The following is an 18,463-nucleotide window of genomic DNA, read 5'->3' on the forward strand; positions in this document are numbered from 1 at the left end:
GGCCCTGTGGAGGTTGTGGAGGTCCGCCGGCCGCAATGCGTCCGGATTCGGTTCGGTCGCCGGCAGTGGATAGTGCACCCGTCCCGGCTCAAACGTTATGTTCCATCTACCCTGGGGGATCCACCCCCAATTCCGGAGCGGCCGGCTGATGATGTGTCCGGCGTGCCTGACCGGCCGGGTCTCGCTGACGGAGGTGACGTCCGACCTGTGTGTGTGCCCCCAGGCCCCTCCCGAGTGAGGCCGACAGAGACCCCCCGGTCACCGGAGGCCACGGCGGTGGGCCTGTTGCCCGCTGACGGGCCACCTGCATGGGAGACGGACATCATACGGGGGAGCGGGCCAGCAGCGCATACCCGCTCGAGGGGGATGCGGCTCCGGTGACGGCCCTGATGGCCGTTCAGCGGGCCCAGCCCCTGGCGCCCGTTCGGCGCTATCCGGCGGATGAGGCCTTCGGGGTCTATTTGTCTTGTTTTTTGTTGTTGCTGTTCTGCTTGAGGGGCCGTGCTGCCCTAAGGTTTAGTTTCTAGCAGCCGGTTATACCTTCAGGCACACGAACTCGTGAATATTCGGTCTTCGGTCCGGTGTGGGGCCCCGCTTGCGGGGTGCTTGCAGCCGGGTCGGCTGTTTTTTTTCACGGGGGGGGGTGATGTAGAGGAGTAGAGGAGAGTGGTGGCGTCGCGTGCGCTGTCCGGTGCTGTGACATCACGGGACGTGGGGTCGCACGCGCCGGGCAGTGCACGTGACGTCTCGCCTCAGAGGGTATTTAAGGGAGACCCCGTGACGTAAGCGGGGTCACTGGAGGAACGGGGATAGTGGAAGGGGTGAAGAGGGAACCCTTATAGTGATACCTGTTAATAAACCCTGGCGGAAGCCCCTAACTCACCTCCGTCTCCGAGTACCTCCGTCTACAACAGCAACAACTACTTAACATATACGTGAGGTAATTATATAGAAGTAAGGTAATTACATCAAATGTTCCCCCGCCCGCGGCGGACCCTACATGGCGCGCCAGCATGTTTGAATATTGTAGACATCAAAACGAGTACAGTATCACGCATACAACCATCCCATAGGAATACGTCAAACCAGCTGGCAAACATTAAAGCAACGCCTGTATATCTCAAACATGAAAGTGCATTGATCCCATGGTAGCAGTGAGTGTTAGATCACCACATCGTTACGCCGTGTTGTCGGCTCTCTTTGTCTTCACTGCAAAGCACCTCATCACAAAGGTAGCCGAAGTCGTGTTAATGGGGTATTATTGTGTACACGAGGAGGGGCTAATACTGGTAGGAACCTCCTGGTTACACCAGCCCACAGGGGATTATTGTGTCCGTCCGTCCGTCGTGAACGGAGGGGCTGGGTGGGGAGGGAGGGAGGGGCTGGGTGGGGAGGGGAGGGTGGGGAGGGGCTGGGTGGGGAGGGGTGGGGAGGGTCTGGGTAGGGAGGGTGGGGAGGGGCTGGGTGGGGGGTGTGAGTGGTGGGGCTGGGTGGGGATGGGAGGGTGGGGAGGGGCTGGGTGGGGGGTGTGAGTGGTGGGGCTGGGTGGGGAGGGTGGGGAGGGGCTGGGGAGGGGCTGGGTGAGGGGTGGGGCTGGGTGGGGAGGGGCTGGTCACCCCGTGGTGCCCTTATAAAACTCAACGTTTAACCTACTCACGCCGGCTTGTGCCCGCCCTCACAGTCGGGCATATTTGCGGAATACACCACGCCGCCGTTGACCCTGGCCATTGACCGAGCAACCCAACGTTCCAACCAGCTCCCTCCGCAGCAGGAATGTGTTTCTGTATTTGAGTTGACAACCGTCGGGCGTGGCGCGGATTCTTCGCGTCCTGCCTGCACTGCGGGGGGATGATGGAGATGCCACTTGGCGCCTTCAACTTCTCCTGCCACGCCTCGAGTTTTCCTGCAACTCTACAAAGACGACGAGCCTTTTGCCCGTCCAATGACGGGTGTATTGCAGTACATCTGAAACTTGCAAGCGAAAACCAGACCGCGACGTGATATTCATTGCATCAATTCGTGTGCAATTTGTAAGGGCGCGGTGACACAGACTTATAGTATTTCATTTTTATTATTACACGCTTTCATTTGACTGTTTCGATTTAAAGCTTTCGTGACTGCAGGGAGTCATATTCTTAGTTCTTTCGGTAAAGTCCCTTCTACGTGACTTTACCGAAAAAAACAAGATTATGAATAACTTTCTGTTATTGTCGTATCCTCAAACCTTGTTACTCAATTTTAACCCACTTCCCAATGTGGTATCGACTTCAAACTTGGTATACTTATGTCATACTGATGACAATACTATATTCTATCATACAAAAAAAATATTTTGTAGATGTTATGATTCGACTTGGGTCTAATTGTCCACGCTCAACTGACGTTCGCTGCAATTGCCCACGTCCCTTACGTTATGGCAAGCTTCGGGGCCACTTCCTGGAATCGTGGAGTTCTTCCATTACTAGTACATTTCATAAAAGCGTGTTTTAAAAAAAAAGTTGTTTTAAAATATTACTTATTACGGTTATAATCAGAGGTGTGGACTCGAGTCATGTGACTTGGACTCGAGTCAGACTCGAGTCATGAATTTGAAGACTTGCGACTCGACTTGGACTTGCATAACAATGACTTTGTCCCACCTCTGGTTATAATCCCTTGTTGATCATGACGTCCTTTTTACTTCGATGTCTCAACAGCGTGACGGAGATCTCGTGATGACGTGAGGGTTCTGCCTTTGTGGTGAGCGTTGTGAGTTGACGCCGAGGAGGGGGGAGGAGGCGCCTCGCCCCGCCCCCGTGGAGTGACGTCAGCCGCTAATTATTATTAATGAGGGGGGCGGGGGTCCATTTGGAGGACGTCACCTGTTCATGATTATTAATGAGTGGGGCTGGTCGACGTGGACTGACATGACAAGCGTTGCACACAGACATTCTTGGCTTATAGTAGGTAATAATAATGGGGGGGGGGGGTCCATTTGGAGGACGTCACTTGCTCATGAATATTAATGAGGGGGGGGGGCGCTGGTCGATGTGGAGTGACGTCACGAGCGTTAAGGACATTCCTGGTTGATTATAGTCGGTATCAATAATATATTATCAGAGCATGTTTTTCGTTTGCATGTTCACCACAAGTACGTGTGGTCCATGCAGACAGGATACCTTGAATAAGGATTCTATTTGGTGTTTTAACATCTTGACACCTGTTTTATTGCCAGAAAGGGTAAAACCTATTGTTCTAAACTCGACAGAAGCCTTCCTCCATCGGGCGTGGTCTTTCCCCCTCTCCGGGCATGTGCTCAACCCTCACAACGTGTCGCCTTCCCCCCATTGGGGTCGTCCCGTAGGCGGAATTTGACTTCTATATTTGGGGGGGGGGGGGGGCAGGGATTCGCTTAGTCACTCACATTAGTAATCGCGGGTGCGTGTAATTAATGCATTTTTAAAAATCTTAATTGCCTTAACAGTTCTACGGTCGGACCCACAGGTCGCCGGAAAGCAGGGTCTCCGTCTTTTAGGTGTTTCTCAGGCTTATTCGGTGCGTACTCTGCCTCTCCGACGTTCCCGTCAGTTATTTGTTCTTTACGGCAACAGGAGAAGGGGCCAGCCTCTCACAAAGGCCAGTTTGGTGGCCTGGCTGCGCGCATGCATTGCGCATTGCCATTCAACGCAAGGGGGTCTCACCGCCTCCATCATTTAAAATCCATTCCACTCGGGTGATTGTAACGCCGTGGGCTTATTCAGTCAACGGGCCCATAATAGACAATTGCAAGCGGTACATTGCACTTTGCCAAGTATTTTTCCGTTAGATAATACCAGCAAGATAAATTGGCAGCTGATGAAACACGCTTTGGCCACGGTTGTCCTGACAACAGCAGCGGCATGTGCTACACATTACTTGTGTACAGTGCAGGCGCATTTACCCTTCGTGATAGACCATCATGGGAGTGTTTTCTCGCCACTGACATGAAATAAAGTTTACACCATAACATGTATGTGTGTTTATTTACACACCATGCATAGCCCATAGGGTCTTGGTAGTTTTCTGCATGGATTTGTCTGGGGGATTTTTCATGCTTACGGATTTTTTTAACATTACATTCATGCCTCAAGGGGTTTTCCCCCATAAGGTTTTTTTTAGCTCGAGTATCATTAAATACTGTGCTCCCAGCCGGATACTGCTGGAATTAAGTCCCATACATCAACCGTTCCATCTCCTGTATAAGTCCTGGTATAACAGCACACAGTTGCGAAATTTAACGCACGCTAATCTATCTCCGAGCAGTTTGTTCACCAATTCCTTGTTGACTCTTGAGTTTTACAAAAAGTGTAAAGTAGCAGCTTGTGTATATTAATTCTGAGTCTGCTTCTAGATAATATATTAATTCAGATATTTATGTATACAGTTTAGATAGCCATAGAGATCGAAATAAATAAATAAACGACAAGCTTTGCCTACATTGCAGTCGAGATTCAGAAAATGACTCATAGACAAAAGAACGTTTATTATATCCATTTTGTATTAATCAGTTCCAGATTGGCTCTTGCTAAAGGAATGTGCTTTTTTCACTACGAGTTTGTTGCAGATGGGAATTACTCCACACTCAACATTGAACCCCTTTGACTTTGGACAATAATACCTCGAGCAGTGGCAACATAGGTGCATTGTGCACTGGTAAGCTACCAACTTGTCGCTCTTATAATTACAGTACGGTGCGAAAGAAGTTCAACTTACATACAGTATAACCATATCCATTTACCCAGGAAAGCATGAGGGGGTGCTGCATTGGGATGTTTGACCAATTTCATTCATGAAAATTCTATGAGCTGGTGACATGTGTTCATTGCAAGGCCATGCACATCTCAACGGGCAGTTAACTGAACTTAGGTGTCCCCTAGATTGACATCTGGTGCAGTAGAAGTGTGGCCAAAATCAGGACTGCAGAGACAATATCTAATACTGACCCTAGCAATGGCATTCATGTCATTGGTAACGTAACGTTAAACAGAATGGAATCGATTGAACAAAGAATAGGCACTTTATTTATATAACCTGGAGGTGGACTTAAATGGCAAAGGTCATGGTCAATTTGTGTTTTAAAGTCTCTAGTTTAAAAAAATGACACTTTTTATTTTACTATTCTAATTTTACATGTAAGTAATGTCAGGAGCGGTAAACAGTTCAAAGTGGTTATTTACTTAAAGTATGATTTAATTGCATGGGTTTATTCAATTATCTTTGGGTGTTTAAGTTCCGTGTGTTTGTGTCTAAAGAAGAGTGGATTTGTTATTTAGGTTACTGTCAACTCTCATGAAGCATTCTTGTATATAAAGACAGCCACTGCCTCCTGGTGGGCGGGAGGTTGCATAGCCGTCTCCTGCAAATTCTGCAAAAAAAGTCCTGGTCAAATCTCGCTGCATTCTCAAAAGCCTGTCCCCCAAATATATCCCTTCTTCCCTCAATAGCTTATACTTTTTCAATCTGGCAGAGACTGAGAATGACCGCCTCTCTCTGACCCCTCAATGAGAATCGGTAAGTGACCCCAGTGAAATGACTGGTGCACTCGAGGAATTGAAGTTGGGATTCCTATGTCAGAAGCAGGGATTCTGGTTCGCTTTGAGAACCTCTAGGAGAAATTTCAGATACCAAACTCGCATGTTTTTAGGTACCTACAAATCAGAATTGCAATCTCAACTGGTAAAAAACTGGATGCACTATTCTGTGGTTTTTAATCCTCTGCTCCCCCTTTTACAATTTCTGATGAATACTCCAACAGTGTGCAGACAGCTCAACTGTGTAAAAACTTGATGGGTTCAGCTTTGGAACAATGATCCGAGATCTGACATTCCACGTTTTAGGCCATCAAGCATGCGCGTTCTGCAATTGTCTCGGTTTCGTTTCATTCATGGTTATTACCATGTAAATGCAGTGAGATAGATTCAGCAACACGGCCTATTGCTGGTTTTCCCTCACACCGATTAATTTCAGCTTCACACTGCACACTTTTGAGAATTGCAGACTTTTATAATTGAGGGAATGAAACACATACATACATACCCACTTTCAAGCACTGGCTGAATCTGATGCAGCCATTCACCTGAACATGTTGGTACTGTCGCAGGAATCACAAATGATTTCTGGCGAGAAGTAATCTCCTTTGGTGGACTCGTTTCTGATTTGACCACTTTCCATCCTTTGCTCTTTTGTGGTAATTTTGTAATTAGGGGCTAATTGATGGTTTTAAGTCACTCAGTCGTGTAACCTGGTTCTGTACTTTACCTGTTGTTGAATATACAAAAAATAACCTCAGACATAGGAAATGATGAAACTTTTATTGATAGTCAAGTTTTTTTCACAAACTAAAACACAAAAGCCACCGCTCTAGATTCATGTAGATACCGTTGTCGCGTCCTGAAGAGCAGAGACGATCCACCGTCATCTTCGCATCAACCGCCTGTTAAAGCCATGCCACTTCGAGGATCCAATCGTGGGGTGATATTGCCGTCGTGCGATGAGTGCATGTGTAATATGTATTTGACACACTCGTAACATGTGCGCAAGTGTACTAGGTGCTCGTTGTGCATGTATCACATGCTCAAGGTACGTTAAATTTGTACACATCGAGGAGGCAGGTGAATATTCTCAGCAGGTGGGTAAGGAGAAAGGGCATGCTGGAACTGAAAGGCCCCTTCACAACCATTCTGCAAGTTGGAGTGTTTTGCGTACGCTGCAATGTGTACATGCTGCGTATATAAACACTATCGAGAATACCTTGCAAATCATGTGTATTGTGCAAATTCTTATACATTTCATGATGTTTGCGCTATAATCCGTGTATGCAACGTTCTAATGTACAAATACTGGTACATTTGTAAACAGGAAAACCTTTACACCATTGGAACCTCCTTTGCCAATAGCAAAATATAATTGATAAAAAAAATTGCCAGATAAAAGGGTAAAAAAACAATTATCAGGAAAACCTTTCTCAACGTGGCTTTATCGAACGCATGTTTCAGCTAAATACGCTTTACGTAATGAGGTCTATTTTCCAAAATACGGGGATCATGCTTTGGCTATACGCAGTGTGACGCTGCTAAGATTCTCATTTCCGTGTAGAAAAGTTGTGCAGTGATTGTACTACATCCATTTGAAGGTGTGAATAAAGACTGAGAACGATTTATTTACCATGTTTTGCGTGTATGTTTTTTGTGTTATGTAACACACAGCATGCTCACGCACAATGACAACGCATGTGTTCACACATTACCGCATGGAACTCGCCTTCCAGTTATTGAGAATGTCAGTCATATGGACACCTAGATGGCGAATCATTAACCTTCAGGTGACTTATACGGGAGCGTTAGGTTGGCAATTAAGTGCCAGGGGCAACCGTCAGGCTGGGGAGTCAGTGTTAGGGGCAAGCATTGGGTGTCAGTGCCACAGTGCAAGAGTAATGAAGATGAGGGTTTTGTGTTGAAGTTAAATATAAAGAGCATACACACACAAGAAATGGAGATCGACTCCGCATCCTTGAGCACAATAACAAGGGCGGAAAAAAAGAATATTTAAACAAAAAGGAGGGTGATCATTTTGGAACCAGGAACGCTACATTTTTCAGGGACGTAACACCCTCACATTCGGCGAGGTATGCCTTCACGCCATACACTGTGTGCCATAGCTAAATGGAGGTTAACATGTACATTATTCACACTGTATGCAGTAATCCTTTGCCAACCACAAATTTACCGACCGCGAAATTTGGCTATACGCGGATTTACGTGGGTATACCCGTTAACCAACAGCGAGCATCTCGGTTTGAGTATACGCCAATCGTGCCGAGTCGTCAAATCTGAATTTGGCACCGCGCCACGTAGCATCCGCCATGTCGTTTCGCGGACTCCTGCGAGACACGAGGCACCTCTGGGTCTGGAGCTACCGAATCCTCTTCTCCATGTTGCTACCTCCGCGATCGGTCAGATTCACGCTCCGTCTCACAAAATTATTGAAAATGTTACGTTTGTGATTTGTGTATTAAGGTGTTGTGCTTAAATATAACGTACTAATATTGCGTGCCACTCAGTGATAAAAAATGTTCCCAAAAAAATTACATTTTAATACCCCCAAAAATTGTAATTTTTATACATTAGCATACATTTCAAGTATGATCCCTGAGTGTATGAGCAAGAGTGTTGGTGATAGAAGTGCTTCGAGTGTTGCCAAAGGGAAAGTAATGTGATGCCTTTAGATAGCAAAATAAAAGTTCTTGATAAGCTTACTATAGGTAAAAGTAACAGTGCTGTTGGGTGTGTTTGGTGTTAACGAATCTACGATTCGTACTATGATTAAAAACTAGTAAGCCATCAGGGCCAGTGTTGCGAGTGGCAATCGAAAATTGTTGAGTGTCATACATGCCTCATGACCCGAACATTGAAAAAAAAATAGAAAAGGCAATAAACATTTGGATCGAGGACAAGACACAGAAATGAATACCTTAGTACACATGTTATTTGCAACAATGCGAAACAACTTCACAAGCATCTCATTGAAAGTGTGCGGGAGGGAGATCCTAAAAAGTTTCAAGCCAGCAATGGCTGGTTTGATAAATTTAAGAAGTGCTTTGGCCTACAAAATGTGAAGTTAGTAGAGGCAGCATCAGCAGATCAGGACGCAGCTTCAAAGTATCCTGAAGATCTGCAGAAACTGATTAAGGATGATTTGCCTAAACAGGTTTTCAGCGCTTACGAGATTCGCCTGTTTTGGAAAGGCATGCCTGATCGCACGTTCATTGCAAAGGACAAAAAAACTGCACAAGCCTTCAATGCAGCAAAGGACCGGCTGACGCTTCTATTTTATGAAAATGTTTCAGGTGACTTCATGGTGAAATCCATGTTACTCTACCGAGCCCTTAACCCTCATGCTCCTGAAGGGGAAAACAAAGAAACATCTTTGTGTTTTCTGGCGGTCAAACAGAAATGCATGGGTGACTGCTGCTGTCTTCATGGACTGGTTTAATAACTGCTTCGTTCATGAAGTTGAACGTTACCTGAAATAAATTTCAAAGTGTTGCAGATTCTCGACAATGCACCCGGTCACCCGGAGTCATTGGTGTTTGCTCATCCTAACTTGAAGTCTTCCTCCCCCCCCAATGCGACTTCACTCCTTCAACCCATGGATCTGGGTGTAATCGAAATATTCAAGAGCTGTTACACCCACCGCACATTCGACCACATTGCAGATCTCATTGAAAAGAGCCCTCGCCTCATGTTGAAAGAAGCATGGAAAGGCTACACCATCGCTCATGCATTAACAATCATAAAAACATCATGGGATGAAATCAAACAATCCACTCTTAATGCAGCATGGTGGAAACGTTGGCCTCAGGTCGTACATTATTTTGCAGGTTTCCCTACGGTGGAGGAAAAATTTAAAAAGTGTAGCATCTGCAAAACGTTTGGGGGGAGGATTCGACATTGAGTCAAGTAAAGTTGCTAACCTTCTGGACTCGCACTCTCAGGAGTTGACCGAACAAGACCTCGAGGAGCTGATTGCATCAGTGATGATGAAGAGGAATTCTCAACAAAAACGAAGCAGACATTAAAATGAACAATTTCCTACTCCAGGCTTAAAACATCGCTGATGACGGAATGGAAATCGATCCCTTCATTGAGCACATATTGACCTTCAGACAAGCTCTACGGCCCTATAAAGGTGCAAAGAGACATTTTAAAGAGACCACTCAGCCTACACTGCACGCTTTCTTAAAAAGGGTGAAGAAAGCACCTTCAGAAGAGCCTCAATCATCGTGCATTGGCATTCAAAGACGCCCTATAGCTGATAAGCCTGCTCAAGCCTGAAGCCACAAGCCACATTTGGATTCGGAGCCAGACGACCCTGAGAATGTGGAGATGGAGGAGGAAGAGGGTCCAGAGAACTCCTCTTCCCGATAACAATCCACCTCTCTCTCCCATCACCCCATCATGACCATCATCATCATCAAAAGTAAATGCAATTTTATTTACTGTACTTGTATTAATTAAACAGGTCTAAAATATCACTGTAATTCTCTCCATTAAGTGTGCTGTGTTAATTGGTTCATTTTAGTGAACATAAAAAATATTTTTACGGGATTTCATAGGTTCACTTGCGACTTCAGTCCTCCCTAACCCTAATTTCCCCATTAGGTCTTAAGTTTACCAACCGCGTGCCTTTTCAGGAACTTAACCCTAGCGGTTAGCTAGGGATTACTGTATCACCATTAACATGCACAGTTTACACTGTGATCTACTCTCTGCACACTATGTGGATCGTAATATACGTGCAGATATGAACGATCAAAGACAATTGGGTATTGATGGGGCTGGGGGTAGTATGCACCGGCATACATAATAGCAACAGGTGTACAGGCAGTTGATGGGTGAATTGTGTAATTGGGAATTAACAGAGGGTGGTGAAACTGGTTGGGGATAAACAAGGACAGAGAAGGGTAAGGCCAGGGGGTCGTCTGGAGAAGGTGCTCGACTTGGTCACGTCCTTTCATATGTACCAAATGCATTGCATGTCCTGTGTATACTACAGATGTATCATACAGATTTGCACTGCGGGTACTTTGAGCAATACGAATGTTTTGGATTGTGTACACTTTTGTATGGTGTTTAATGCATGTTCCAATCATTGCAGGTATGTACAGACTAATCCATTGATCAATTAGAATGAATTATTAGGCTCTCAATAGATTGTACGTATAAAAATGGTTAATTTGTATAAGCGGTATGCAAACCCTGCAGCCATTAGAGGTGCTACAATCACCAGTTACAAAACAAAATGCAATGGAAACGTATCATCACCATTTATTGAATTGTGAGCGCAAATTGTTTCATGCCTAACACACACCATGTGAACCGTACACATTGTGTGTACTTTGTGCAGTGTTTACAGCATGTCATGTGCACACTTAGTGTAGCATGCAAATGTATTTTGTGTACAATGCATGTACAATGTGTCCCCTGTGTAATGTTTACTGCATGGTCTCTGCGTTATGTAGGTGCTCTGCTTATACTGCATGAGTAATGTATTCATGTATTGCGCGTGTATGCGCCGTGTGTGTCCTGTGTACCACATCATTCCCGTTTCTTGCGCCTCCGTTTCTTGGCTGGTGGGTCCTCATCCTTTCCCCCCTCATCGGATGAGCTGTCCGACGATGAGGATGATGAGGATGACGAATCGGAGGATGACGAGTCCGAATCTGATGACGAGTCCTCGCTATCCGAGTCCAAGGAAGAAGATGATGACGAGGATGACGATGATGAAGATGAGGTGTCGTCATCGTCACTCGACGAGCTGCTGTCACTGTCGCTGCTGCTGCTGTCGCTGCTGCTGCTGTCACTGCTGCTGCTGACACTGTGAGCCCTGAAAAGACGAGGTCCAACATTAAGATCAAAGGCACCAAATTCATAATTAGCATTGTTACAACAAAATAACCATATCAGAACCTGAAGTTCGTAGCACAATTCACGTCTTGAGTGTCTGCCTTCTACCTAAGCTTCTACCTAAATTCAATCAAAATTCAACTGGATATTAAAACAGGAGATTTTGCGCACCTTGCCACAAAAAAAGAAATCAACTCTCTTTTCTCATGCGGGAACATATATATTTTATTAGTGTGATATAAATTGATTAGCTCAATAATGTTATCAAAGAACAGCTGTTCTCCATTATGAACGTGAACAAATCAAAACTGTGTTCGCATCTTACCGACGCACACCTAAACCCTCTAATAAAGGTTGCAACAGCCTAGTCACTTGTTCTGAACTTCCAGACAGTGGTCCAAACGAAGAGGTGTCAGGCATCACAAAGAAAGCAGCCACAGCACTAAGCGAGTAGCTATACATTTCATTGTATTCATTAATGTGTTTAGACATGACGTGGGTTGTTGATGTGAATTTGGATATCGTTTTTATCCAGCCAATGTTCGGTACATTAATACTATATTATGCTTTTAATTTTCATTGGCCCAACTGTGGCCCGCGGGGAGGTGCATATGAATCCAAACCGGCCCACTGTCTGATTGAGTTTGACACCCCTGCTCTAAATGATAGCTAATTACAAGCAAATCTCATATTCTCACATCAACTGTGTACATATTGAACCGTTAACAATTATCTTTCAATGTTAATTGCAAAAATCCAATCATTAGCCATGATGAATTTACTGCTGGATGAAGGTCTCCCCTCATTATCACCATCATCATGGTCTTGCAATGCCACAATTAGTTTCGCTCCTGCAAATGATCCGGTCTCATTAGTCCCATTTTTCACGATGGTTGCCCTCCGGGCACATTCCCTCCGTTGAGTGTCATTTCGCAGTCTCTTCCATCTCAAGGGATTTTCGAAGTTAAATATTTTAAGAAAAAAAATATGAACAAGTTATCGCAGCCTAATTTGCTGTAATTCTAAAATTAAATTGTGTACCCTTTTTGAAAATATGCCCATCAACTTGAATGCCCAAATCCAATCCACTGATTATCAGCATTAATTGTTCACGTTAAGTGCATCATTATCATATCACAGGCAGTGCCAATAGCATCATCCGCATCATGTCACAATCATGAGCACCATTTGCAATATTGTTACACAGGAAAACTCACACATTCACAACATACTTAAAAGGCATGAACAAATCCAGCAGCCTCTAAGACATCATCTTTAAAGAGGCTAAAATGGTATGCATGCACGCCATCTAAATTATTCTGGCTCAATGCTTCAGCACAAAGGAATCATTGTCAAGGCCCAGAGACTGAACCCAGACACTAAGGATGACATTTCAGTGCTCCAATTCATCCATTATGAGCCCCAAGGACAGACACCTAGCCTCAGGGCACAAACCCATGCGCTCAAGAGTTGCTGGCTTGGTACTGTAAATTTATGAGCAAAAAGACATTAATTTCTATAATTCCAACCCCACATATAAGAACCTGGGTTAGTGCCACTGCATAGCTTTTGTGAATCCCCTGTACCGTTTCTTTGACTTTGTCTTCGACTTTGCCTTTTTAATCTTTTCCTCCACGACACTGTAATTCACAAAGCAGGTAAAGTAAAAACAAGAGATTATGACGAATAGCATCACTGCACATAAATGAAATGACAATTTTTATTAAACAACCAGGGAATACTATTGAACAAATTAGTTGAGTATAATAATGCATTCGTTGCTGTGATTGCATAACGTTTTTTTCTGTATAAGCCTTTTCCATTGAGAGGGCTTGAGGCCATAAACTGGAGCCAAAATGACATGAGTCACAACACAGCATTTAGAGTTGACTTGGGCTCATAAGTGATAAGTACTCCCCCTTAGGTGATCATGAAATGAATGGTTCGCAGCTGTGTCAAGATAAACAAACACTATCTACCTCTGAAAGTTTTCATGAGTTGGAAAGAGGCAGCTCTTTCTCATGGGGAAGATTTAATGAAAAATAAAATAAACAATATGTATACATTGGTCAATTCATGATTTTAGTATATCCACGCATGCCACCACTGAACTGTGGGCAGACTAACAGTGACTACGGCACTGTGTGATCCACGTCAACTGAGCATAATAGCTCGTGCCATTTATAAGGCTGCCCCATCACGAGGCATGACTGTACGCTGTCAAGACAAAGAAACGTCAGTTAATTCATAGTAGAAGGCAGTGCAGAAGCAGAAAAGGAGAAATAGTGGAGAAGAGTGAACGTGTCAAGAGTTGTTGAATAAGTGGAGGTAAGTAGGACTCAAGAAGATCCACAGAGGCAAGAACATCTACTGTAGCGGTGGCCAACTGGTGTCTCCCGAGCTACATGTGGTTTTTTAATTCACCACATGCAGCTCTATCGAAGGGGCATAACGTAGAACAGAAAATCACAGTAACAAATAATAGTGAATGTCTCCCGTGCGGTGCTGAAAACTGTCAATATATATGCACTTATATATACACTTGGCTCTTTGCAGATCTCACAGGTACTTTTTGGCTCTTGGGGTTAAAAGTTGGCCACCCCTGACCTATTGCATTGAACTGTGCAAATCAAGTCACAAGCCATATTCAACACGAGCTAAATAGTGACTTTACAACTACAAGTCTGTCGACTATCATCACGGTGAAGATATATCTCCAGCTGTCACCTGATGAGGAGAGGGTACTCTGCTGTCATCAATGGCCCACTCCTCATCATGAGAGTATTGTGCTGGCTACGTCCAAGAGAAGACTGTGCCTACACTGTCAGAATTCAGCGCTGATAGCACCGCTGCTGTGCAGTCATCAACGATCGTGAGTGTCATCTCTGTGGCAGAGCCATCGTTCCTCAGCTGCCAGTTTATCACTGTCATCGCTGTGTAGTGCTGCCATCCGCCACTGTTAGCATATGGCTGTTTCGCTGCAGCATCATGCTGTTAACATCTATCGACCTTGCATCGAAGGAGGCATTGTATGCAACGATTCCTACAGGCAAGAGAAGACACTTGCTCATCGCCTGTGACTAAGGATAACAGACTGTGCTTAAAAATCCATCCACCAATAAGTATAATCTACTTTGGGTTTGTGGTATTAAGTCCTTATACATTTTTAGTCGTGCATATATATTTACTACTTTCGATTGTGTTATTTTATGTTGATTGATTTTGTATACAAAGCATTGCCTAGCTTGGTTTCTGATTAATACCATTTCTTCATAACAGTATAAGTTGCACAGAATACCGGTTGCATATTAATGACTGGTATTTTGGCTTTTTATAAAAAAAAAAGACTTGCTTGAATTAAAGTCCTATTCCCATGTGCGGTTTACCGGTGTGTTCAACCATTCCGTTGCATGCGACAATATTATAAGAATCTTGTTTCAATGGGTTACTGTGATTATTCAATTATACTCTAGACAATGTTATTTATTTCACTTGATAGGTGTATGTATTTGAATGTACGCGTTCGTGTACATATGTTTCATTAGATGTGAATGAGCATATGTGCTTACGTGTATGCAAGTATGCATGTGGAAGTGCACATGTTTTTTTATTTAAACCACGTGTCACCTCAATAACTTCCAGATTTAGTCTGTTTCTTTTCCAGTTGTTTCTCCAATAATCATTTTCTAACAGCTTGTTGTACCTCATTTGTTTGTTCATATTTATCTTTAGCTCAACCTGGCAGCGTTTTTTAGTTAGTCAATTACTTCTGTAGTTAATGTCAATTATTATGACTATCATAATAAAATCTAACATGGTTAATCCAGTAGAACTCCAAGAATAATCCAGAAGAACCTGGAAATGTGTAGACTTGGTGATGACTGGAACTACCAGTGTCACTACTGGGCAGTTGGGTGGTAGCGGCTCTCGAGGAACAGAAAATGGTGGAGGAACAACCTTCGCAACAATGAGTAGCGCGCCGGGTGGCTAAATCAGAGCAGGGTGGCACGGTAGCAAGTGCATGTGGCGGGTCTGTCAGTAACCTACAACACTTAATAAAAAACACAAAGGCCTTTCTCATAATTTGCTGCCAGAAAGCTGTCGACATTTGCATGTGGCCTCAAAGTGCACCTCACCTGGCACAAACAACATGGCGATGTCACCGTCACTTCGTGGCGAATAGCAGTGATTGTACCATGCGTGTTTGAATGTGTGCGTGTGTAAGAATGTCCTTACGTGCTGGGTGGAGGTGGCACTGGCAGAGCTGGCCTTTGTGTAAGCTCCTTCAGCTGCTTTTGGAGCAGAGCGGTGCGTGTGGGTCGCTGCTTGTAGGCACGTGTACTCGAACACTCATATGTCCAGTGGCCCAGCTCTAGGCACTTCTGACACCGCACGGTTTCTTTATCTGCATCCCTGGGCACACACATACATACAGGCACATTAACGTGTAACTCCTGACATTATGTCTGCATGTTAATGTGGTTTTAACTCAGCTGATGTAGCCTAAAATACAAGATTAGTTCCTAACTATTCAAAGAACAAAAATTGGAATACATGACAAAGCCTTTGACGTTGCAGCACCAACGTTTTGGAACACTCTTGTTTCCCCACTTAACATCGTAAATAATCCCTTTGAAAATATTCTGAAACAGAAGATTAGTGCTGCATAACCACATTTGCAAATGCGATTTGTAACTTTGATCCCTACCCATGTATCGATATTTACATTTTAATGTGCAATTGTATGGAGGGAGTGTGTTGTCTAGGAATGGTCGGGGACAGTTGTTGTTTTGCTGCTTTGCCCTAGCTTGCATTTGGTGTTGAAAAAACGGCAGGAACGTATGCTCTTATTCATGTGTAGTGACTTGAATGGAGTCACTATGGTGTTAGCACCAGCTACTGTCACAAGAGTGGAACTGTACGTCTTGAGTCTCTCTCTGGCACCAGTGGATATGGCATGGAAGCGGGCCCTCGGGGGCATAGTTCTGATGAGGGTCGGAGAGAGAGCAAGTGAGGACGTGATACTCTGTGTGAACCCGAGAGGGCACGTGACCAGGGCAGGGTAGCAAGGGGGCCCGAAAGGGGGGGCTCGAGGGACACGTGAGATGGGACAGAGCCTTCTAGTGGGATCTAGAAGGGGGCGTGGCCAAGGGCGGAGCCAGGCCACACTAAAGAGCATAAAGGGGCAGTCCCGAGAGGTTTCTTGGCTCTCTGTTGGAATGGAACCCGTCCGTGCTCCGTCTCTTTGATCCTCGGTCTTCGATGTTACGCACGGCATCGTGGGTCAGGCAGTGTGTTACTGACTGACCCGGTTATGTAGTTACTCCGTTGTGGTCTAGTTAACCGTGTAGTTATCACCTAGATGTAGAACCAGTGTACGTTCATGTAGTTAGTCCTGTTGGGTCGTTAAATAAACGTGTTTCCTCCAACTCCAGTGTGTGCCTCCGTATAACACACGACACATGTACTTGTATATTAATTCTTTTTAGTGACTTTCACTCATATCGGTTTTTGTATTGTTTCCTGTTGTAACTGTCTGACCCTCCATATCTAACTTTGACTTCACTGGGTTGTGCACAATTGTGTATCAGCATATTAATGTAACATGATGTTATGCGATGAGATGACATCGGCAATCGGAGAAAAGTATGATTAAAATAGGAAGGTCCCGAGGGTGGGCCCCAGTGATACGCCAACTACACACGGCATAGGCCATGACTGTTCGTCACCCAACTTGACGAACTGTGATCGACCATGCAGGTATGACTCAATCCACAGTGCCATACCCGATACACCAAACCATGACTCATTGAATGTAGAGTTGTCCTAGGAGAAACCTAATATACGATTCATATTTGCTACATGTGTATGGCCAGGAATACTCTTCGTGAAAATGTCTTTGCATGCGAAAAATTTACCCGACCTCCCCTTTGCCATAAACAAAAGTTAGTGAAATCCAAGAGCACACCTGCTGCAGACGAGACAATTGTCTGCACATACAGCCAACACAACCATAATACAGGCTGTAACTACAGCTGACCAGACTACAAGCTTTAAGCAGAAGTAGATACCGAGCAATACATTTAGCATAGTTGTGTTAAATGTATTGTGCTATAGTGGTGAACTTTGGGTAATAAGACAAAATACATTTTGCTTTGGACCAAAGTTTGCAGCAGAAATTAAGCAGGCCAACATCTGATCTACTTAAAACAAATGTTATTGGACATTATACTACAGCAGTGACGTCCGTACAGCGGCCACGAGAGTCCATCGTAAGTGTTTTCATAAATTCGGAAGCGCTTAAGCGACGTACGTTCAAAACATGGCACTTTTACGCGCATGCGAATGTAAAGTAAGGGAAGTCTGAACCTCACGCTGGACGGACATCCTAGGACTCGCAGTCAATCCACTGATCAAGAGATGCGTGTATTTGAGTTGCGATTTTTTTTTACTTCAATAAAATGTTTTAAAATCAAAATCTGGCCTCTTCCCACTGTTGACAATACTGGCGTGGCGATGAACCAAAATCACGCACTACGCCACTCGGACGCACCTTGAACGAACACTGAAAGATCGTGCAGCTCTACGACGCGTTACAGTCGCCGGTAAAGCGTCGACGTGCGCACACCGCTGCGGTTTTAGTTTATAAAGTTAAAGTCGCGACTTACGCTTTCCTGCGAGCAAGAAGCCTGTGCATAGGGGTCGCCATCTTGTTGTAGTGCGTGCTCCCGGAAGTGGTCCTGACAACTCTCTTGTTATTCCGGGTGCTCACGTTTACATCAATCCGATTTATAAAAAAAATTACGCGGTAATAAAAAAAAAATTATTGCCAAGAAATATTCACGATCGAATGTTTAGATACCGTAGTGTAGAGGATAATTATATTAACTGTTTTCATTTTCTGCCTTCCTTCACGAGGCCCGGAACATATTTTGCACATGGGTGGAGTGAAATGTTCCGGACTTCCGGGGGGCGGGGCAGGGGGGGGTGGAGTCACGATCACGTGACGCGCGGCTGCCACCACGTGCCTGCAACGAGAA

The 18,463-nt window shown here is 44.6% G+C and overlaps 1 protein-coding gene across 1 annotated transcript; it reads right to left on the minus strand.

Moving 5' to 3' along the window:
• Positions 1 to 6,315: 6,315 nt before the first annotated feature.
• On the minus strand, positions 6,316 to 18,343 carry ZCCHC10 (zinc finger CCHC-type containing 10). Its single transcript, XM_078856880.1, has 4 exons — positions 18,092 to 18,343; positions 15,660 to 15,836; positions 13,010 to 13,063; positions 6,316 to 11,403 (listed from the first exon to the last, which is right to left on the minus strand). The coding sequence occupies exons 1-4, from the start codon at positions 18,130 to 18,132 to the stop codon at positions 11,115 to 11,117; spliced, it is 561 nt and encodes a 186-aa protein (XP_078713006.1). The 5' UTR covers positions 18,133 to 18,343; the 3' UTR covers positions 6,316 to 11,114.
• Between the last annotated feature and the right edge of the window lie 120 nt (positions 18,344 to 18,463).

The sequence above is a fragment of the Lampetra fluviatilis genome, chromosome 5 (genome assembly GCF_964198595.1).
Source record: "Lampetra fluviatilis chromosome 5, kcLamFluv1.1, whole genome shotgun sequence".
NCBI lineage: Eukaryota > Metazoa > Chordata > Hyperoartia > Petromyzontiformes > Petromyzontidae > Lampetra > Lampetra fluviatilis.